Below are 23,949 nucleotides of genomic sequence, written 5' to 3' on the forward strand. Positions count from 1 at the left end.
AAGAATTTATATACATATACGTGTAACCCATGGACAGACAATAGTGGGGTGGGAGCCTAGGGAGGGGGCATGAGCAAGGTAGAGGGGGTCAATTGGGAGAAAAAAAGGAGACATGTGTAACACTTCCAACAATAAAGATAAATAAATAAAAAGTACATACAAAACTTCAAATAAGAAAACAATAGCTAAAAGTCTCTAAAAAAATGTGTGTGTGTGTGTGTGTGTGTGTGTGTGTGTGTGTGTATTTTGATAAGACTACCCTGCTTTAAATTCTTTGTGGGTATCTTATTTTGGAACCGGACTCAGAATCCAGTTATTAGTGATTCAATGAAATCCACGTCATTACTCATCGTCACTACACACTTTTGACACAGCACTGGCCCTCATTGGTCACCCCCTGTGTCACTGGGTTTAGGGCTTGATGAGTTTCATCTTTGCCTAAAATATCAAGATTTGCTACTGTTGTAGAGCGAATGCAAGTTAATGACCACTGAAGCCCAGATCAAATTAAAATTTAGGGGGCCTTTATTAGCTCGCCAGGCAAGCAACTAGCCATTCTCCAAGCAGGGAGACCAGCGAGCAGCAGCGACCCTTTGTGTAGGACTGCTTTTAAGCACATTAATCACATCCTGTTCTTGTAGAGCAAGCAACCCAAGACAAAACAGTTTTCCCAAGCAATGTCAGATTCATGCCATTGACGACCGTGTTATTCACAGGGTCATCTTGTTCTTCAGAAAGCTGACAGTGTTCTGTGAAAGAAGGCCTACGTGCTGGGAAGGGGCCATGAGACCCTATCTCAAGGCCTGGCCTGGTGTCAGCACTGACAACTCTATCTGGGACATAGTCCACGGCCTCTCTGGAATGGGCAAAAATTCCCACTCTCCAACACTACCATTAAGAAGGGCCAGATTCACTTGCTGAAAGAAAATTTTAACACCTGGGAAGTCCAGCCTCATTAGAATTTGTAAAACTGAGTTTCATCAGGTGATCACACGAAAAGAGACATCAATTTTATGTAAAGTGTACAGGCTATTGCATATTGTAAAAAAAAAAAATCACATTTTATACTCAGCGCTTTTACACTGTGTGTTAATGACTAGAAAGTTGATAACTGCAGTTAGTTCAGATTTCTATCATGAATTCCTATGTTGAAGCAACTATTTACAACTTTTAAGATTTAGTAGGTCAAATTCAAGGTAACATTTAAACATTAAGACTAATTTTTAAAACAGAATATATGTATAATTGTGCTTGACATGTGGTTATTGCCACTGATAGGTGGTGATGAGATACACTAGTATTATCACAGAATAGTGATAATTTTATTACAAAATTCTTAATACTTTTTCTCTAGCCCACTCAAGAGAATTTAATTATCTTCAACACCAAACAGCCTTTTAACAATATAGTTCCGCATCTGTATCCTCATTTAGGGGAGCATAAAGTTGTGGTGTATGAACATATACTTCTAAGGTTCTTCATGTTTGGTGTTTTCCATTTTCAAAGCAATTCTCATTCAACTCAGCCTTCTCATTATGTTACCCACATTCTAAAAAACTAAGTACAAAAACTTCCATTAGTTCCCATCAAAGGCCAAAGAAAATATCAATAACAGACTCTCTCTTAGAGAGAATTCTAATGGTTCTTAAGTAAGACTGGGGCAAAACCACAAAACTACTCCAAATGTTAGTCTCTTCATTAACCAATTATATCTGGTACAGAGGTAGCAGTCAAATAGTGCCAAAGTCCTTTTCATTCTAGTTTGTGTGTGAAATCACATGCAAATTTACATATAAAACTATGTACTTGGGGATGAAAAAAGATAACAAAACACCCCAAAGTGTAACAAATCTAAAATTACCATTCAAAGTCCAGCACAAAGAAAAAAACAACGATTCTCATTTGTAGAAAACATGTCTAAACCTCTCAAATCTGAAGGCAAGACGGGGCAAGTGGGCATTTTGGATATGAGACAAGATGAAGCGAAGTCAAGCTGTGTGCTGCCAGGGGATCTGTGTCACTCTCCTACGTAGATGTTTAGGTGAACTACCGGCCAGGAAAAGACAACAAAGGTGGAGTCTCTAAATAGTGTGAGACTGGGATCTTTTTTGTAACTGAGCAAGCAGATAAGCTCATTCTTCCCCAAAGTGGCCATGGGCGACCTCTGAAAATGGTTCGCTGGTCACTAGACCCAGGAAACCCCACGAAATCATGCACATCAAGAGGCTCAAATCTCCGTGTTTACTTTAAATAACACCCGTGAAACTGCCCAGGCCATCAAGGCTATGCACATTCAAAAGCCACCAAGTATCCGAAGGATGTCACTGGACAGAAGCAGTGAGTGCCATTCCGTTGGCATAACGGTGGAGTTGCTAGGTGTGCCCAGGCAAAACGGCGGGGCTGGACACAGGGTCGGTGGCCCAAAAAGAGTGCTGGATTTTTGCTGCACTTGCTTAAAAGAACGATGCTGAACTTCAGGGTTCAGATGTAGATTCTCTGGCCATTGAGCACATTCAGGTGAACAAAGCTGCCCAGATGGGGCGTAGAACCTACAGAGCCCATAGGGAGATAACCCACATGTGAGCTCTCCCCGCCACAGGGACGTGCTTCTTACTGAAAAAGAGCAGAGGGTTCCCAAATCAGAAGAGAAGGTGGCACAGAAGAAAAAGATATCCCAGAAGAAACTGAAGGAACAAAAACGTATGGCCCGGGAGTAAATTAAATAAATCTAATAAAGTAAATCTAATAAAAGTAAAAAAAGAAAAGAAAAAAAAAAAGAAGATAAGCTCATATATACAGTGGTCAATAAGTACAAAAAATGAATGGTTTTAAGCCAGTGGTGGGCAAATTCAATAGTCAACAGAGCCAAATATCAACAGTACAATGATTGAAATTTCTTTTGAGAGCCAAATTGTTTAAACTTAAACTTTTTCTAATACCACTTCTTCAAAATAGACTCGCCCAGGCGGTGGTATTTTGTGGAAGAGCCAAACTCAAGGGGCCAAAGAGCCGCATGTGGCTCTTGAGCTGCAGTTTGCCGACCATGGTTTTAAATTAATACATAGTATATGAGTATGAGTGCCTAGAGCATGGTCTACAAAACCTTGAAGGAAACTCAGGTTGCATTTCCAGTGAGCAAATTTTATTAGGTAGAATCAAAAGCATTTGCCCCTTCCCCCCTTTTCTTTGCATTACATAAGAGAGGAACTAGGGGCTCATTTCTGCAAATGAGACCAGGGCTGGAGTAAGGCATCTGATTCTATATCGGCTCTGACACGGAGCAGATGGGTAGCATTTCACCTTGACCTTTCTCCAAAAGCATGATGTGCAGATTACCCATTAAGGCGCATGATGTGGCTTTAATCATAGCTACCAACATCACATCAACATGCGAGGCAGCAAAGATGACATAGTATTTGTAGAGTGGAAGAATAAAATATAGCTTAGCTTTTTACCCTTCAAAACGGTAACACATCAAATATCACTTTATACACTCAAACCACATTTCAAAATCTTTAGTTTCAGCACATGGCATGCTTAACGGTTACAGCACTTCTAACGCTTTTTAATGTGTTGCAAACTTATTTTACAGACTAGTTACAAAGCAAGACAGGTAGGTATTAAAAATGTACCGGAACGTCTTACAATTACCAACCCTACCGGTGCAAATAAAATGATGGCAACAAAAGGTAATAAAGGTTATTAAAAGTTAAGGCCTTGGAGGCAAAGAAGTCATGTTAGACTGTCAATTGTTTTCCCCATGGTGGGAAATCAGTTAGAAAATTAAAAAAAAAAAAAAAAATCTAGTAGTTTAGTTGTGGCCACAGAAAGAGTCAGTGGGGATGGGGAGGTTTCAGCAACATGCTGGTAGAAAAAAAGAGACTTACATAGTCTGGGAGGGCAGTGAAACGGAAGGCGTGGTAACCTCGCTCACTTAGTTGTCATTGTTGATTTTCAATGACATTTTTTTCATTCTTTCGCCTAGTAAAGATGACAGAAGGTCCTAATTTATTATCTGACGTCTATTCCTGCTCTTAGATTTAAGAGCGTTTAGCTGTATACAATCATATAATCCAAGAAGCTTTGGAAAAAAAAACACAAAAAAAACTAAAGCACAGATGTTGCATACATTCATTTATAGTTATAACTGTACCCGAAAACCAGAAATAAGGATGGGGGGAGGGCGGGAGAGGGGGGGGAGGGCGGTCTAGGGGGCGGTGGAGAGTCAGCTCACAGCCTAGGTCATGGGGGGAGACAGGGGCCCTCTGACCTTTGATTAAAGCCATAGAAAGAAGGGAGCAGATTACCACAAACAGCTAAGTTCTTCCTGAAGTAATACTAGCTATGCATTCTTGAAGAATGCAGAATGAAAGTCCTCAGCATGGCTCTACATATCCAATGTACACACACAGAGCTGGCCCAAACGCCCATCACACGCCACAATGGTGTCTACATTAGACGCTTCATGCCACTGAGGTTTGGGTATATTTTACATGATGAGAAAACTACAGGCGACACTTAATTCACATGACCTGGTGGATCCCTGGGGCTTGCCTGGAGGGGAAACAAAGGAGCAGGCCAGTCCGTTTCTGCATGTGAATCCTCCCACGGCTGGATCAGATCAGGCAACACCAAAGCCAGATCAGATGGAGCAACGTCACGGGGCCTCTGACACTTCCTTCCACTTCATTCAGCCTGGGTTGGGCTAGCATGCTGAAGGTGCTCGGAGACAGTTATGAATAAATAAACGAAGGGACCACAAGTTCAATTCTATGAAGAAAACCACCCAGATCGCAGAAGCCCTTGCTTCTACAGCTGATTTGTACATTTTAAGGAGCACAGGGGAGTACGGGAGAGGAAAGAAACATAAAAGACTTTTCATCAGAGAAAAGGGAAGGGATCAAAGGCAAAAAAAATAACACTGGGGAGGGAGGGGAGAGGAGAAACACACCAAATAATTAAATGCCAAGGTCATCTCCAGGCATTGCCAATGCTGGTCAGTAGCAACATATTGGAATTTGGGGTTTAATTCTGCAGTGGCGCCATCACATCTGTTCATCTGGCCTCACACAAATACTTTCCTATCCTCTTGCATAATCTCAGGTGTATTCTTTAATAGGTACATGATACTTATTCTATTTACTTTTAAAGAAATAGAGAACTTAATGTCAAAAGGTGTCGAAACTGAACTAGGATTATTCACAACAGATCAAATTAGTGTTTAGTCAGTTTCCATAAGTATGTATTCACTGGTCTATGTTTATTTTGAAAACCAAATCCTAAAAAACAAACAAAAAAACCCCCATCTCATCTATACTCTAGCAGGTAGTTGTTTATTATTATTATTATTATTATTATTATTATTATTAAAGAAGCAGCAGGATAGAATAATTATTCAATTAAAATGGTTAAAAATGAAGGTGCCATTAGCATGATAATGCTGATGCCTGGCTGCCACCTTGCTCCCTGTGCTGTGAACTGCTCACTGTGGGACTGTTTACAGAGGGTGATTACAAGCAAGAGCACAGAGGAGGAGGAGGAGGTTTTGTGCACCCGGGTCATCGGTATGCAACTCCAGGGAAAAGCCACTCACACTCTGAGAAACACAGACACGAATCGGTCGAGAGCCACCATTTTCACTTTTGCAAGGCCAGCCTCCCAGCCTGAATGAGAACCTGCCTATGCCAGTCATCAGGAAGCCAGTGGCTGCTTCTGGGAGAGGGGCGAGGGAATCCTGTCCATTTTCCAAGTCCCAACCCACGTGGATGACGGTGGATGGAGTCGGCCTTGGGGACAGGCCTCAACAACCTAGATCATCAGTTCTCTGCCTCGCAGGGCCCACATATGGGTACATCTGGAGAGATGTGCAAACTGTGTGTGAAATGGGCTTGGCAGCATTTGGTAAGTGGGTTACTCTTTAGGGTGTTCCCTCCTCTGAAGTTACCAGTGATAAGTAAGATTCTCAAGTCTATGGATGGTGAGACCCCAAACCAAATTGGCTGCTACTCTGAGCTGCTTTGATAGGAAGGAAATTCTGATGTTGATACTGACTGTACCCACTGCAGAAGAATACCCACCAAGCCAATTTGTGAAATTATTCTCATTAAAATAGAAAAATGAACACACTCTTCTAACAAGTGAAATTGTCCAACAGGAGGGCACAAAAAGCAAGCCCCGGGCAGCACAGGTGTTTGAAGTCCATTTCATGCACATCCCACTGGGCACTGGGACCGAGTGCTTGGGAAGAGGGACAGGACCCGGGGCTACACGCTTCTGTTTGGAGGCAACTTCCCTTTGCTCGTCTGTGAGGAATGTTTGGCCATGTGTTCCTGCTAAAGAAGGTCGGCGAGAGCAGGCTGACCTAATTTAAAATACGAGCTCTCGCTGAGGTCTTGTTGCACGAACCTCTTCCAAGTATTAGCTATTTTTTTTTTTTTTTTGGTTCGTTCAGTTTTTATTTCATAAGAAGTCAGCCCATCTTTCTCCAGTCCCAGTGACCTGCATTCTCTCCTTCCCCCAAGCACATGGCTTCTTCTGCTAGCCTCTGTCTTAATCACTTTTATTTGTGGGACACTAGGGAGGGAATGGTAATGCTTAGAGTAGGAAAGAAAATCACTCCCTTTTTTTGGGGGGGGGGGAATTCTTATTATGATCATGTTTAGATGAAATATGGGGCTTGCCATCAACAAAATTACAAAACAATTCCACTGGGAGTCCGGACCGTTCAGGGTAATTCATCTACGAAAAAGCGAACTTTAATTGTTACTCTTGGCAGAGAGCTAAGAGGAAAGTGAAATATTATACTAAATATTGCCACGTGCGATAGTAAAAAGCTCTCTCCTCCCTGCCAACAGTAGTGGACAGCCCCCTTCAGGATCGGGTTTGGATCTGGCGATTTAGTCTAAATCCTGTTTCCCCCTCTCCAAAACCAACAGAGGTTTTCAAAAGTGTTGCATTTTTTATTAGAACCATTTGCTCTTTCTAAGTTGCCAAAAAGGAATAAGTAAAACTAAGATTTTCATTTGGGCTAAAGTTGATTCCTCTGCTTCATGGAGGTCAATGTACTTAGTCTGTGAACTTTCTGCTAGGGAGTTCACTGCAGTGTTGAAGCAGCCAAGCTTATATTTTGGTCCCGCCCCATCTCTCTCCCTTTCTCTCTCCCTGCCCCCTCCCCACACACACAACCCTCCACCCAACTCCACTCTCCAGCCTCATGGATTCATATAGTAGGAGCTGGGAGCATGTGGAAGCTAATCAAATAAAAACAAACAAGTGGCAAAATAACTGAATTTCTAGAACAATAGAAATTTCAAATATTTCTGATGCTGCACATAACAAATTGCTATTTTGGGATCAAGTGTCCTGATTTGGGCTACAGAAAAATGTGATCCCAACAAGTACAACTTTTTAGATTAAAAGCTCATTGAATACTGATATATTATATACTTTATAAACATGGAAAGATATTCGATAACACTCAAAAGCAAAGGATATTCTTTTTCTAAAAACAGAGGGAAGTCTTCAGTGAAGATGTTAGTCAAACAACTATTCTTTAGGGCACTGCCTGCCTGGTATATATATAGGTGTTGGCTAAGCATGAGACTATAATAAGCTTTGTGCAAATAATTTTTAAATTGCATTTTACATTTCCAGCACGAATATTTGCATACATCAGGTATAATTCACTAAGGGCATATTAAAGTCATATGTAAGATAACATATAATATTATTCAGCTTCTAAAATGGTTAAGTCGGGGAAGTTAGGGCTCAGAAAAATTAAATGATTGGCCCAGGATTATTTAGCATGTTACCAATGATCTGAAGACCAAAAGTTCAATTTTTAAGTAGATATTTTCTATGCTATGAGATGTTTTTCATCCTTAGAAATATATAATGATATTAAGATTATTTGAAAGTAAACTTAAGTCGTAGATATGACCAAGAGCAATCTTTGCTGTAATTTAAATTAATGGATTAAAATTGCGATCATCTGAAACCTTAGTACATTGAGTAAACTTTAGGACATCTGCTTTACCTAATTACAATATTTCCAGTTTATTATAATATGTTATGAATGACAACAAACACAATGGCTACTGTTAATAAGACAGTAAGAGGAAACTATAATCTCTATCAGCCATAGGGAAAATACTTAGCTTTCAAATATATATTAAGCACAATTTCATACAGACTGCACATTATAAAGCTTCATAAAACTTTTAGTTTATATAAAGTAATGCCTTAGAAGTATGCCTGTTTTTCTGTTTACAGAAGTTGCAAAACAAACAAAAACAAAATGTATAGAAAGCCTGGCCCAGCAACTAACAGTACTACAGTGAACAAAATACTAGTGTACCGATTATTATTTAAGAGAAAGTAAATAACTACAGAAGGTGAGGAATTTAAAATACATTATTACAAATAGGATTCAGATAATCAATGTCAGCAAATAAACCAATCAGGAGCCTCATAGGTGACTATACTTGGGGTTGGTTATCTTTTAAGAAATTAACATATGGTGTGGGAAGCCAAGGTCATCTGTCTTATAGGTATTAATTTTTTTTTTTTTAAAAAAAGAATCTGCCTTTGATTTAGCAAAAGATCAAGCTCTCCATGTGTCAGCACACAATTGAAAGTTTCTTTTGAGGGGTTCTATTTCCTGCTCTCCTTTTAAAATGGAGGGGGGGAGGGGGAAGAAAAATATTTTGCCTGTGACAGAATATGAAAGAAGTTCTCACCCTTAAAACCAGCAGCATTGGTTTTCCAGTCATTAGCGTTCAAATGTCCTGCACGGGAAGTCCTGACAATAACATGCTGCACGTCTCTCCAGGTCAGAAACGGACTGGGGAAAGACAAGGTAAGAATCATTGTACCAAAAAAAAAGAAAAAGATGGGGGAAGCAGAGTCACAAGCAAATTTTAAAAAGCGAAAGCAAAATGGCAAAGTCCTAAAAACAAAGGGTCAGCGATTTGGGTTTGGGCTAAGCAAATGCCAAATGCTGCTCTTGTTCTCGACATGGAGAAGGGGCATTCGTCTGAGGGAAGCAGGTAATGGAACCTTACATCTGTCATGAGGAGGGTGGGATCAGCCAGTGTCATTTCATTTTGAAAAGGGGGAGGATTTCCAGTCTCCTCAACAAAATGGCTCCCAATTCTGGCCCTGCGGTCCTTGTGGTAAAAGCTCGAAACATCATGGGAAATCTACAATAAAGCTCCGGTCACAACGGGAACATCTCTGGTTCTGATGGAGAGCCGGACAATTGCCTTGTAATCTAACGAAGAACTTAGCAATGTTGAACACTCTGCACGTACATGTGGGACATGGAAAAGTGGGTGACTAAAACCAACAAATCCCCATTTTCAGTTTCTTAACCTGTTAACCAAGCGGGACCTATAAATACGTCAAACATAAACACTATCGGGAATGGGTAGGACATATGAATACGTCCCTGAAATATATGTTGCGCCCTGAGAGGGACAGTATATATTTTTTGTAATCTTTATAATTGTTTGTAAAATTTATAATTTTTTATATTTTATTGATATTTTACAGAGAGGAAGAGAGAGGGATAGAGAGAAACATCGATGAGAGAGAATCATCAGCTGCCTCTTGCACACCCCCTATTGGGGATGCGCCTGCAACCAAGGTATCATACATGCCTCTGACTGGAATCGAACCTGGGACCTTTCAGTCCACAGGCCGATGCTCTATCCACTGAGCCAAACCAGTTTCGGCTATAATTTTTAATTCGATATTTCCATTTTTTTGTTGGTATTCTTTTCTATTTGTTTGTAATTTTGTATTTTCCTTTGTGCTTTATATATAAATAAACAAAAAATATATATTTCATTTATTTTAATTAAGTATAAATAAAAAAAATAATAATATAAAATTACTTCCGCTGGGCGTGACGTACTGACACGTCCTAGTGAAAGAGTACGCGTCTGTTGTACGTTGTGTAATTAAAAAGGGAACTCCCCGGTTAACAGGTTAAAAAAAGAGAATGTGGCACAAGGGCCCAATGCTGGGTTCCAAGTCATAGGCAATGACGGGGAGGGGAGGGGTAATTCTGAACTTGCAATAAGTAATTATAATATGAAATGATTTGGTACCTATTTCTCATGACTCTCAGCACTGAGGAGGACGATGACTATAGGACAAAAGATATGTTCTCTGGAGAACTGCAATGCTAATCTCAACACACAGAAAACAAACCCAAGTGCATAGGCACAGACTTTTGGTCTTTTTTTTTTTTTTTTTTTTTTTGAAGAATACATAAATGCTGGACAGCCTCTGACTTAGTGCACACATGGAATTCTAATCAGGACACTTGTTCAATTTAGTCTTGAATGTGAGGTGTGACAATCTCTTAAGTAGGAAATATGACAATCATCTTGCAACGTGTGCAGTTATTTTCCTTCTTGTCCACCACCGCCATTTTAGAAGGATACTTGCTAAGGAGGGGGTCGGCACATTTGGGCGAGGGAGACAATGACTCACTGCCTTCCTTGAGGTGTGACAGGGGCTCATGGTGGCCTCTGTGCCCTGTCATATGCACACAGATGGACACTGGCATGTCCCAGGGAGCAGGAGAGGCTAGTATCTTCCTTGTAGCTAATTTTCTTTTTTTTTAATTTAATTTTTCAGTTATGGTTGACATTCAATATTTTATAGTAGTGCCAGGTGCACGGCATAGTGGTTAGCCAATCGTATAATTTAATGAAGTGATTAACCCCAATAATTCAACTGTACCTAGTTTTCAATGCTTCGCTTTATGCTACACTTTCCCCACCACTACCACCATTCACGTTTATGTGGGTGGTCTCCTTACGAGAGGGAGCCCAGTGTTCAGATTCTGGCTCCTTCATTTTCTGCCGAGGTGAAACTGACTTCCCAAAGTTTCCCCACATAGAATGTAGATGCTAATATCTACTTTACTTTATCGTACCGACTGAGTCAAAGTAATGCCAAGTACTTAACCTATTTTCTGGTGCAGAAGGAGCATTGAAGAAGTGGTAGACAGTACAATGTTTCGCTAAGTTACGAACCACAACTCCTACTTGGTGGCTTGAAAATGAAGAAGACCGGAAGACAGAGGTCTGATGCCTATATTTTTATGACCTCTGATTAAAAATGAAAGGCGAGTTATTACTCTCATTTTCAAAGTTTTCAGAGGGGGTAAGACTGGATCTAGGCTATTTTGTAACGTTGCATTAGCAAAAGAACCCAATATTAAGGAAGTTAAGACCCAACCACATGAATTTTTAAAATACGAGAGCAATGCAAACATAATCATTTGTGTTTTGTTCTCATACAATACTCATTAGGAAGCAATTTAGAGCCTGGAGAGTCAGGAAATGCTGAAGAAAGGGAGGGAGGTTGTGTGATGCATCCCTGGAAGCAGGAGAGTTCTGCTTCTAAAACAAATAGCATGCTTTGGCCTTCTGCTGACAATAGGGAATCTACAGGATAATTCGGTACACTCAATGCACCACTGGGAGGGAAATCAGGAAATGAGCCAAGGGGCAGTTCTGAATGTTAGTCTCTAGCTCCGCCTGAGAGGGGGTGCCAATCTGCTCTTTCCCAGTGTAGTTACTGGGGGAGGGGCTAAAGCAACAACAACAAAAGCTCTGGATAAACATCCCAGCCACTTATTTACGATAAAGCAGAATACAGGAATATGATTTTATTTTCTCATGAGCAAATAGCAAAACACCTAAAAGTATACTAGGATTTGACAAATATGTCTAAATCAACCTAGTGATTTTAAAATAACATTTAACACACAGTTAAAACGTCCATATTCTAAATCTTACCCTTTGGGGGAACAAGAGAAGAGAAATAAGTTTCCCATATTACCCTAGGCGCCAAGCCAAGAGTCCTCAGAAATATGAAGTACAAGGTTTTGACTTGGGAACTTAAGTGCTAAAAATATAATAATAGCCGAAACCAGTTTGGCTCATTGGATAGAGCCTCGGCCTGCGGACTGAAGGGTCCTGGATTCGATTCTAGTCAAGGGCAGGTACCTTGGTTGTGGGCACATCCCCAGTAGGGGGTGTTCAGGAGGCAGCTGATCAATGTTTCTCTCTCATCGATGTTTCTAACTCTCTATCCCTCTTCCTTCCTCTCTGTAAAAAAAATCAATATATAAATAGTAACAGGGCCTTTATTTTGGACCATAAGCAGTTATATTCAGGCAGACTTGGGAAGACTTCTGCATTCAACTCAGCCTGAAGAAATGAGTTACTTGCTCTCATGCTGAGTTGCAAAAGCTAGTCCTTCTCAGAGTGCTTATAATTAGAGGGAAGAAATTAGCTTCAGGAAATTGGAACGACACAGGGAACGAAGCAGGCATTTAAGATAATCCTACTCAAAAACGATTTAACTTCTGAGGAGAGCATACCACTTCAGAAATGATTTAATTTAAAAAATTCCTGAATTTCACCAAAACAAAGTGAGAAAGGTAATATGGAAAACCAGTGGATTTGGACTCAGTGGTGTCCCTACCTGTGGAAGGGTAACCAGCTCAGGAAAAGGCCACCAGGGAACCTGCTATCCTGAGAGAACTTCTATTGGTGGAGAAGTCTGATTCGTGTTTTATAACCCATGCATACTTATGCTCACAGGGATCACATAGAGGTGAAGAAGTCCAACTACCAGACATCTGGTAAACCACAGACAGAGTGAAAGCCGAGAAGTGCCAGGAAATCTGCAGTTGACAGTAGTAGTGTAGGCCTGGGCCCACACTTCACTGGCCTCTGCAAACCAAGACCCCTTGCACCTCCAAAAACAGGAAGACTGAGCACCAAGAGCTTAGGGGCCAGCAATGATCTAGAGGCGACAAGCCTAGCCAACATGGAGAAAGAGAGCACGTTTCTCTCAGCCCTGGTGACCACTGTCCCATAAGAAGTCACCAGCAGTAATGCCACACATCTCTCAGGTCCCTTCTTGGTCTTACTGCAAATGACCTAAGAAATGATGATATACACCAGAAGGGTAACATTTATAACTGCCTGCACAGTGTGACCTTTCCAGGCAATGAAACACACATAATTTTATGGGGAGTCTTGTATGTGTAACCTTTTCCTGTTAGGAATTTTTTGCATCGTTTAAGGACCTTGTATAACCAACATTTAGTAAGCACTTGGCCAGGCCCAGGTACTGTATGTGGGTCCACGCATTACTATAGTATAATTTGAAAAAGTTGTATCATATAAGTAAACTTCTTATTCCCATTTCATAGATGTCAAAGCCGAGGCTTTCAGCTACACACAGTAACTCCAGTACATAGGTAGTAAGTGGTAGCACTACAATTCAAACAAGCAAGCTATACTTGGCTGAAGAGCGTATGCTATCAGTCACTTTTAAAAAATATATATATTTTATTGATTTTTTTTTTTTTTTAAGAGAGAAGAAGCGAGAGAGATAGAGAGTTAGAAATACTGATGAGTGAGAAACATTGATCAGCTGCCTCCTGTACACCTCCCATTGGGGATGTGCCCTCGACCAAGGTACATGCCCTTGACCAGAATTCAACCTGGGACCTCTTAGTCCGCAGATCGACGCTCTAACCACTGAGCAAAACCGGTTTCAGCACTATCAGTCACTTTTTGACACCATCTCCAGATGGTCCCACACAGGTGAAATTGACATACACACGGTCAGATGGGTCTTTGACAACTGGATCAGGAAGCCAAGTGTGGTATATCATGTTCTCACAGCCACACAGTTTTTGTACCCACAATGTCTCTCTCAACTCACTTGTCTAATTTTTACCACAGAATTCAGGAGATTCTTGAGTCTTAATTTCACTTTAAGGTTCCAAAAGCCCAACATGAGCACATTCCACCAAGGATAAACAGATATAAAACTTGGAGAAAAATCACCTTATTTAAAAAATATAGTATTTGATTCTTATACCATGTACTAACATTATTCCATTACTTCCTAATAGTATTGTTGTGACCTTGTCACCTTGCCTGACAAGCTCACACGGTTTGATGTGGTTTACAGCCTGGTCAGGGAGTCTCAACGGAACCTCATCCCAAACCCTTCGGGTTTCCAGCTGCAAAAACATGGTAACTGAGGACGCTCACACTACCTGGTGTTTTCATTACATTTTTGCTCTGAGCAGTTCACAGTATTTCATGGGCCCATCAGTGGGTTTAGAAGAAGTAGGACGTATCCCAAAAGAGAGATTCTATCTGAGTCTTTTTGTTGGGTTTCTAAGTATCACTGCTAATTTTTAAATTAAAAAAAAAAAAAAAATTTACTCCCTAAGAGTTTCCTCAGACAGTTCTGCATATGTGTGAGTGTTGGAAATAAAACTGTACTCGGTGTCCCTTAAAAATAAGGACCAATACTGAATCTTGGGTGACTAACTCAGCTGCATTAACACCCCCCCCCCGCAAACAAACAAACAAACAAACAAAAACTAACCTTCCCTTCACCGTTCCCCCGCCCCCAATGGTTTTTTAAACATAAGCAATTGAGAAAAAGGACAACATAATTACATCTTAATATAGAAAATGAATTTATCAACAAGAGGAGTGACAGCAAATCCTGATACTGAAACTGTTTCCTAGTCAGGGCAATCTGCTTTAAATTCAAGAGTGATTCTGCTTAATACAACGATGGGCAATTATGTGGCCAGACCTGCGGGGAAATTGCACGACCAATCAGCGGTCATCCAAATATCTGACTTACTAAGTATTCAACAAAGTATCTAAGACAAAAACCAGTCTCTTTTTATGTTTCTTAAGACTCTGTAAAATAGAAGTGGGAACAAGTAGCCAGAAAAATGATATCATTGTTGACACGCTAAATAAGTCACTATGTACGGAAAAAGCATTGGCGGTGAGCTGGAACAGCACAGATGAGAGGCAGAAGGTGTTTGAAGCATGCTGGGATTGGTAGGAGCATTAGTCTGGCTGCAGCCAGTGCATGCCAATGATGATTCAAGAATGATGTGTAGACCATCCCACAAAGGAAACCAATCTTCTCTCGCTGGTTAATGAAGACCCAGAAAGGACTGTCACTCCCAGGGTGAGCAGGAGTGCATATTGCTAATGGGAGTGCATTTGTTCTGTTCTGTGTCCTATATTAATCCAAAAGTTCCAGGGCTAAAGGGGGGCGGTAGTAACAGAAAAACACAGGTAACAATACCTCCAGATTTGGAAATGTGACTTGTATTGGTATCACTGGACACCTACCTAAGACCCCTCCACACCTGGACCAAAGCAGAGAAGATAAAAGAGGAACTTGGTGCATGACTACCCACAGGACATTTTTATTACACTCTCCTATGAATCCATTCACCGATTCCCTGAACTTAGTGTACACCAAATGTACAAAATTTGGTCTCTAAACTCACTTCAGAGAAGAACATATCTGGCATTTAGACTGAAATGCCTTCTCTCACTTTGTAGATCCTTGCTTCTCTCACTTTGTAGATCCTTGCTTATCTGCAGGATTTGTCATTATACCTAAAAGACATCAATTAAGTGTGAGCAGCCCTTACAAACAAATGGTATTTTTGTTTGCAAGCGCAACAATCATTTCCTTGAATACTTTGCTTCATAAACGCTTGTGGAATAAAATTTCATGAGTGGTCAGACAGAGATACACTAAGTTGAGAATGCATGTATTGAAATCAACTCAAAGCCAATGAACGTTTCCACCGGCTGCCTTGTCCACTCAATTCCGTCCAGCAATATTACCCTGAGACTCTAATTCTGGCTATTCTAAAGAGCCCTCCCCCTCTTTTTTTTTTTTTTTTTTTTAATATATTTTATTGATTTTGTACAGAGAGGAAGGGAGAGAGATAGTTAGAAACATTGATGAGAGAGAGTCATCGATCTGCTGCCTCTTGCACACCCTCTACTGGGGATATGCCCGCAACCAAGGTACATCCCCTTGACCGGAATGGAACCCGGGACCTTTCAGTCCCCAAGCCGAAGCTCTATCCATTGAGCCAAACCAGTCTCGGCGAGCCCTCCCCGTCTTTATGCAAACCTGGAATCTAAACCTGACCCTCTTTCCTCACCCAACCCCAAGCTTTGACATTTTTGAAGTAAACAGAATGTGACCCTATGACAGCTTCCTCCCTAAGCTCATCCCAGTCAAACACTGAGAAACCCAAGTCTGGGCAAGAAGCTCACTGCCCCTTTTTGTTTTATTTTGTTGTTGTAGACTGCCCAGCACATGGCATGAAGAAATATGCAATCTTAAACTAACTGACCCGGGTCTATCAGAAGACACTGTCACCCCCATTATTTCTATTTTTCATTTAAATCTGTTCTCAAAATAATAATAAGTCAAAATAATAATAAGTGGAGTCTCTACTCACATGAGAAAGGTGTAATTATGCATGAGAGTCAGGACCTACTACCAAACGGCCCTGTAACCCTGGGCAAGTCACTGAACCTTTCTGGGACTCCATTTTCTCAAGTGAAACGTGGAGCCATCTTATAAAGTGGCTGTGAGGATTTCAGGTAAGGAATATGAAGTGCCAGGCCCAAATGGGCTCCCAAAGACAGCGGTCATTATGACTTACGAACTGGACAACCTTCCATCTCAGAATTCGCAGGACCATTTCTGAATTTATACTAGCCTTGGACGAATACCCTCTTAATTACGCTTTCTTCTATGCTCCTCAATTTTAATAATGTGGGGTTTTTGTTGTTGTTTTTTTTAGCTTCTGTAACATACGAACAAAATAGCATTTTCAACACCTTGGGATAGGTTTGCTTAGTGAAAGAATAATGCTAAGATCTGTCAGAACGATTGGTTTTAACAAGCCAATGGCGTGGGTGGAAAGCTGAGAAGAAACTGTATGTACCCATTGCAGCAAGTCCTCTCCTGTGGGCAGAGCCTCCCACTTGATGGCGGTCACTGATGTGAGGCAGAGGATGGAGAGGGGGAGAGGGTCTGGGTTTGATAGCGGAGTGCTTTATGGCAGCACATATTCCAATGAGGTCTTCGTGCATAATTATTCACATCACTGAACTGCCCGATTGAAATGTTTTTGAAATTTCTACACAGTTTAGGGATTCGCAGAATTAAAGCCTTGGACAAGCAAAAAAGATGAATCCTTGGCTGTATGTCTGTTACTACTATTATTCTAAATCACAACATTTTTCTTTTTTTATATAGTGGGTACAAAGAATTGAAATAATGCTTTCTACACACTTATCAAAACATATTTTTAAATAAGGATTTTCAATGTTCTGCTTTAATTTTAAACTTTTAAATGAAAATCACTAAACATTTTGGATTCCAGAATTTTAAGTAAATCTTACTCTAAAAACTGATTTATTATGTCAACTTCAAATAGTCTTTTTTTTTTTAAAGTTCACTTTTTTAAAAAATATATTTTTATTGATTTTACACAGAGAGGAATTGAGAGGTATAGTTAGAAACGTCGATGAGAGAGAAACATCAACCAGCTGCCTCTTGCACCCCCCCCACCACTGGGATGTGCCCGCAATCAAGGTACGTGCCCTTGACCGGAATAGAACCCGGGACCTTTCAGTCCGCAGGCCAACACTCTATCCATTGAGCCAAACCGATTTGCCGATTTGGCTCAAATAGTCTTTCTAATTAGACATCAATAGTAACAAAAATATTTTTTTTAAATTATAGGTTGTACACACACACACACACACACACACACACTCACACACATTCACACACATGCAGAGGAAAAGATTAAGTTTAACAGAAAACAATGACAAAAATATGGCTGATGTGACTGGAATGAGAAAATAATTTTTAACTGCGCCACATTTTACATTAAGAAAACAAAGCTGGCTTATCACTTAAAGAAAAGGGTGGGGGGGGGGGGGGATGAACAACCTCCTCCCAAAAAATCCACCTCAGCTCTGTTTCCCTGTGTCCTGAATTAAAGACCCAAGATATCCATTGGCTAAAAAAAGCAGGCACATAGTATTCTACTGGACAAGTCCCCCTTTTATATTTTCAGGACAGCCCACATGTTAATTCTGGTATCTCTCCCATCCCTGTTTTCAGAGTTTCAACTCCAGGAAGTATGGTAGGAAATAAGGGGTAAATTCCAATGTTCTTTTTCATTGTCTCTCCTACTCTGTACCTTGAAATGCCAAAATCATGTTTTCCCAGACACGCTGATAGTGCGTGATTGAATGCACAGGACACAGTGTTCTGAACAATAAGTGGAACTCTCCTGGCATTTCTGAAAAAGCCTCTGCGTTCCTGCTTAGGGACTGCCTAACCCACCTTCATCCTTTCCTTCCTCCTGTTACCTGGAGGTGGATATGACGGCTGGAGCTGCAGCAGCCACCAAGAAAAGATGAAGAGAACACAGACGCTGGCATCGATGGCCTTGAGCTTCTGAACCAACACCTTAATTTGTGGACTTCCTGTTGTACCAGCCTCACCTTCTTGCTACTGAATGTAATTCCTCAATGATGTATCTCCAAAAGTGCAAAGTTTTAGATAGCATTTACTGAGTGCTCACTGTCTACCAGGCATACTCTATATTCATTATTTCATTAATTTATTATTTCATTATTTCATCCTATACAAGTACTCTATATTCATTATTTCATTAATTTCTCATGACAATTTTGTGAGGTACTATTATTACTTTTATTACCAAAATAAGGGTCGTTAAGCACAGAAAGTTTAATGATGCCACTCAGGGTCACATGACCTGCAAGAGCTGGAATTGGCCACGGACAGTCTGATTGCGGAGCCCTCAGTACCAGTGGGGCCACAGAGGGAAGTCAGGTTAGCAGTGCTTTAAGAACTGGCCGACAAATCTCCAGTTTTGATAGTAGGGTAGGAAAGGATACCATCCTCACCCTGCAGATTCATTGTGGAGGGATGTCTGCCAGGATCTCTGAATTGATTGAAACATATTGAGTCCTTCATTCCACCCCGTCCAATGGCAGATGTAAGTGGATCTGTGCATGGATGCTGAGAAGAGCAGGGAAAGCATCACACAGTGTATGACGCCAGAGTTTCTCATTGAGAGTCAATAATTGAAAAGAATAAAAAAAGCCAAAATTGGAGACAAAAGAAGAAAGAAAAGGGAAACACATAAAAAGGACAGGCGAAAAAAGGCAAGAGAAAGAAAAAGTAAAAGAGAGGGCAGCAGAGAAGAGGAACAATAATGTAGAGCCTATGGAAAGAAGAATGCAGAAAAAAGCAGTAAGTCAATCAATAAAGCAAGTTGGAATGGCAAAATAGAAGCGAAGAGAAAGAAAGATTACAAAGACTGTGGGGTGGTTATTAGCAAAAGCAACGTTGGTTCTGGAGAAAGTAAACTGATATGGGTATGGATATTGTGGGATTGATAGTGTGGAAATTTTAGTTAATAGTGTGGAAGATAATGAGAACTTCCAGAACGTGTTTCTAGGAAAATAATTAAGAGATGGCAAGGAAAGACAAGATGGTAGAGTTGGAGGAAAGAAACAGAAGCCCACTTTAGGACAATAGCTTTGTTATCCTCTGAGGACTATCTACTGAACCTTACTGTTTACTCACTAGGTGCTCTCCTGGGTGCCCTACATAGTACATTACTTCACTTGACGCACACAAAAAATCCCATGAGGGAGACAGCATTATTATTTCCTTTTTTTTAAAAAAAATATATATTTTATTGATTTTTTTACAGAGAGGAAGAGAGAGGGATAGAGAGTTAGAAACATCGATGAGAGAGAAACATCGATCAGCTGCCTCTTGCACACCCCCTACTGGGGATGTGCCCGAAACCAAGGTACATGCCCTTGACCGGAATTGAACCCGGGACCCTTGAGTCCGCAGGCCTATGCTCTATCCACTGAGCCAAACCTGTTTTGGCTATTATTTCCATTGTATAGGTAGAGAAACTAAAGGTTGGAAAGGTTAAATATCTCTCTCAAAGCCAAAACAGTGAGAACCAGAACAGGTTTCGAAGCTAGGTCTCTCAGACTCCAGGGCCCAAGCTCTGAGGTCTCATGGTAGATTTTACTAGTCATTGCAGATAGGCTGAAAGGACTCAATATGTTTCAGGAAATATTAAGTTGTGTATTCCCTAGGCTCATCCTTAAATTCATATATTTTCATTACAAATACAATTTTAAAAAAATCCTAAAAACTGTTTTTTAGGATGAAAATAAAACAGGATTTTTTTCCTACGATTTTCTCTGCAAAGCTAATTTCAGTAGACAATGAAAAGAATAGTTAGGCTATTGGAAGGAAACAAACCCAAGAATGTTATACTAAGCTCTTTGTCCTTCATGAGTAAATACAGAAGACATACAGCTGCAGGACTGAGAAAGTATACGAATCCACCTCTCTACAAACAGGCACTCTGCAAGCCACAGTAAAACACACAAATAATTTAAAGACCCATTTCAACAGACAAATAAATAAGTCAAAACTAAAGACCCTAGAATGTGCAGTTGCTACAAACGACCTACTGATGACCCTAAGGTAGATTATGCATAGAGTTAAGATTTAATAATTGAAAGAATGGTAAGAAATAAATTTACTAAGGTAGTCTGTTCCATAAATCCTGATGATAGCATGAAGGATGGAGAAATGAGTATAAATAGAAGTGGGAAGTAAATGTAAGCCAAGTTTACATTTAGTGAGCACTCAAGGGGATAACTTCCTTATTATAAAATATATTTGTTTTTAGATATCAGCTTTATTTTTTTTAAATGAACATTTTTAAAATTATCAAAATTATTTAAAAATACACTTTAAGCTAAAACATGAAATATATAAACTAAAAATTAAAGTATACATAGACTTTCCCACAACACAACAAAAATGTATGAACGGCAAATCAGTTGCAAACATTAAGACACTTGAGACAAAAACAAAACAAAACAAACACACAACAAAACAATACCTGTAAGGGACAAAGAAGTACAATTTAGGTGAAAGATAAGATGCTGTCTAGCTGAAGCTGGTTTGGCTCAGTGGATAGAGTGTTGGCCTGTGGACTGAAAGGCCCCAGGTTTGATTCCGGTCAAGGGCATGTACCATGGTTGGGGGGACATCCCCAGTAGGAGGTGTGCAAGAGGCAGCTGATCCATGACTCTCTCTCATCGATGTTTCTAACTCTCTATCCCTCTCTCTTCCTCTCTGTAAAAAAATCAAGGAAAAAAAATATTAAAAAAAGCCAAAAGCTAAAAAAAAAAAAAAAAAAAAAAAAAAAGATGCTGTCTATAATAAATATCTAACTGCATGTAATTTCTGCATCGAAATCAGTAGATCAAGGACTTTAAGAAAAAAAGAAGTAACTGATGAAACAACAATAGTGTTCTGGTAGCTTAATCCATTTACTAGTATTTCAGGAGAAAGAATACAGAGGATTTGTTTACATAATAGATATAATTTAATAATATTATATACCCTACAAGAGGAATATTTAAAAGAAAAAGAATTCATGGATCAACTCAAGAGTTTTGAAAGAAAAGGTGAATATATAATGTGCCAAAAGGAAATCTCATCAACTACCCTAACTAGAAACACCTCACAAACCACCAGTGTGGCTGAAGATCGAACCTTATTATCTGACCATAATGTGGAGGAAAAATAAAAGTCAATAATAGACCTCAATAAAGTTTGTTAAAAACTTAAATTTTAAACAACTGTCATTCTACCAAGAGGAAGCCAAAACATCATTAGAAAATAATCACAGCCAAAAGTATGTTCAGAGGTAAATATATTGTACATCTTTAAAAAATTGTATTACTGTAAAAGGAAAAATAAATGAACCATGATTCAACCAACAAGATTCACAAAAGGACAAAAAGTTATCCTAAGGAAAATAGGAAAGATATTAATGAGATTTAAAACAGGACAAATGAAGAAAAAAAGTATTACTAATCAACAAATCCAAGAATTGGTCTTTTGAAACAAACAAACACCTAACAAAGTAATAAATAAATAAATAAATAAATAAATAAATAAACACCAATGAAATAAATTCTAAAGATTTAAGGAATCCATAAAAACCAATACAAGGGATTTTTATAGTATTGGAAAATTTGTATCTAATCTGTGTCTATATAACTACATGTAACAATTATATTAAATGTAATTATGTTATAGAAATATATAACTACGAGTATATATAATAATGGGCCAATAAATGAAAAAAACCTTATGAAATGGACGTGGTTCTAAATAATATAAATGAAAACTTTGAAACTGAAAAATTTACCAACGTATTACCTCTTAAAAAGGCTTGAGGGCCAGATGGTTTCCTTCAAACTTATAAGGAATGTGTCTCCAGAGAAAAGAGAAATTGCAAAATTTCACAATTTATATTGTGAATTTAACATCACTTGATACCAAAAATTGGCAACGATAGAGGACAATTTCAAGGTCAAATCAGACTTAAGAAGCCTGACTCTTCATTTACTATCAGTGCTACCTTATGCATGAGGAATAAGTGAAATGAATCATAAAGAAAATTTAGCCAAAACCGATTTGGCTCAATGGATAGGGCGTCAGCCTGGGGACTGAAAGGCCCCAGGTTCTATTCCGGTCAAGGGAATGTACCCTGGTTGCGGGCACATCCCCACTCCAGTAGGGGGTGTGCAAGAGGCAGCTGATCCATGTTTCTCTCTCATCGATGTTTCTAACTCTCTATCCCTCTCTCTGTAAAAAAATCAATAAAATATATTTTAAAAAAAGAAAGAAAATCTAAAAGATGCCGTTTATCTGCCATAAATACACAGTGTTAGGTAGAGATGCTATAACAATAATATAGAATGGCACACACACACACATTTATTCAGCAAAGAAACCTAAAAATCTTGCTCAGAAAAATAAGCATAAAGGCGTAAATAAACCAATAGCATATTAGAGAAATAAATTTGATTCATAAATATAAGATCTATTATTTTAATAAATCTTATCAACAACTTTATTATGAGAAACTATTAACTTCAACAGATATTGAGAAAATACCTAAAACACATTCCTAATAAACCTTTAAAAAAAATGCTACAATATAGAGAAGCAAAAATCAATTAAAAAATGAAACAAAAGGTTAAAGAAAATTAATCCTGAGAAAATCAGGACCTAGACATGAAAGTTTATTTTCATTCTTGATATTTAACAGTTTTGAATGGTTGGCTAATATAACAGAAATAATATTTTATTTTTAATTTTTAATACATCCCCTATGTCCAAAGTCATTTAATCCTAGCAACAATCTGGTGATTCTAGATTGTTACCTCAAATTTCAGATGAAGAACTGAAGCTCAAAAAGATTAAGAAACATAATTTTCATTTGTTCAAGGCTACCCAGGTAGTAATGATATGGAGGCAGGGTTGAAACTGAAGTCCACCTGACTCCAAAATCTGACCTTATAATGACCAATTGTACCACATTTCAATAAGAGCAAACATGAAACGTACTCAACTGAACAAAGATAAATGCTACCAACATCAGGTACCACATATATACTCTAAAAAACAAGTAAGGCAATGAGTTATATAGCATCATGTAAATTAAAGTGGCTAGAGAAAAGAAAAACATACAAAAACAATGGCTCTGGTATAAATAGCATGATGGTAATAGTAAAACAAACAGATACTATTTCAAAAAATATCTAAACCAAAAGTATAGAACTAAAGACATGCCTCAAAATTTATTAGGCCAGAGTCCTATTTTTTTGAAAGAAAAACTAACTGTTATAAAGAAGCCAAGATTCATACAAGTGCCATAAATTGTCCCTGGGGTTGTTTTTGGAACATGGCAAAACGTTTCTAAATTTTATCTGGAAAAATGAACCGGCAAGAATGTTTTAGAAAAATGTTTAGAAAGTGGAGTGATACTGTAATGTCAAAAGAATTGACAGAATAATAGTACCGAAAACTCTAAAACAGACCTTTATAAATGCAACAACTAAAAGAATGCAAAACAAACTGTTTTTGGAGGAAGTAAGTTACTTAACAAAT

General features: G+C 39.1%; 1 protein-coding gene and 1 pseudogene across 7 annotated transcripts in view; one reads left to right on the forward strand and one right to left on the reverse strand.

Annotated features, from left to right (window-relative positions):
• The window catches only part of PCSK5 (proprotein convertase subtilisin/kexin type 5), a 394,890-nt gene that overhangs the window by 175,352 nt on the left and 195,589 nt on the right, over positions 1 to 23,949 (reverse strand). For all 7 annotated transcript variants that reach the window (XR_004987160.2, XM_036433764.2, XM_036433763.2 and 4 more), the window contains exon 10: positions 8,739 to 8,842. Coding sequence is in view for 6 of the 7 variants with exons in the window: in XM_036433764.2 (XP_036289657.1) it covers positions 8,739 to 8,842 (104 nt within the window). In the remaining variant the exon portion in view is untranslated. The remainder of the gene's footprint in view (positions 1 to 8,738; positions 8,843 to 23,949) is intronic.
• On the forward strand, positions 2,050 to 2,777 carry LOC118716472 (annotated as a pseudogene).

This window comes from Pipistrellus kuhlii, unplaced genomic scaffold, assembly GCF_014108245.1.
Source record: "Pipistrellus kuhlii isolate mPipKuh1 unplaced genomic scaffold, mPipKuh1.p scaffold_m20_p_12, whole genome shotgun sequence".
Lineage (NCBI taxonomy): Eukaryota > Metazoa > Chordata > Mammalia > Chiroptera > Vespertilionidae > Pipistrellus > Pipistrellus kuhlii.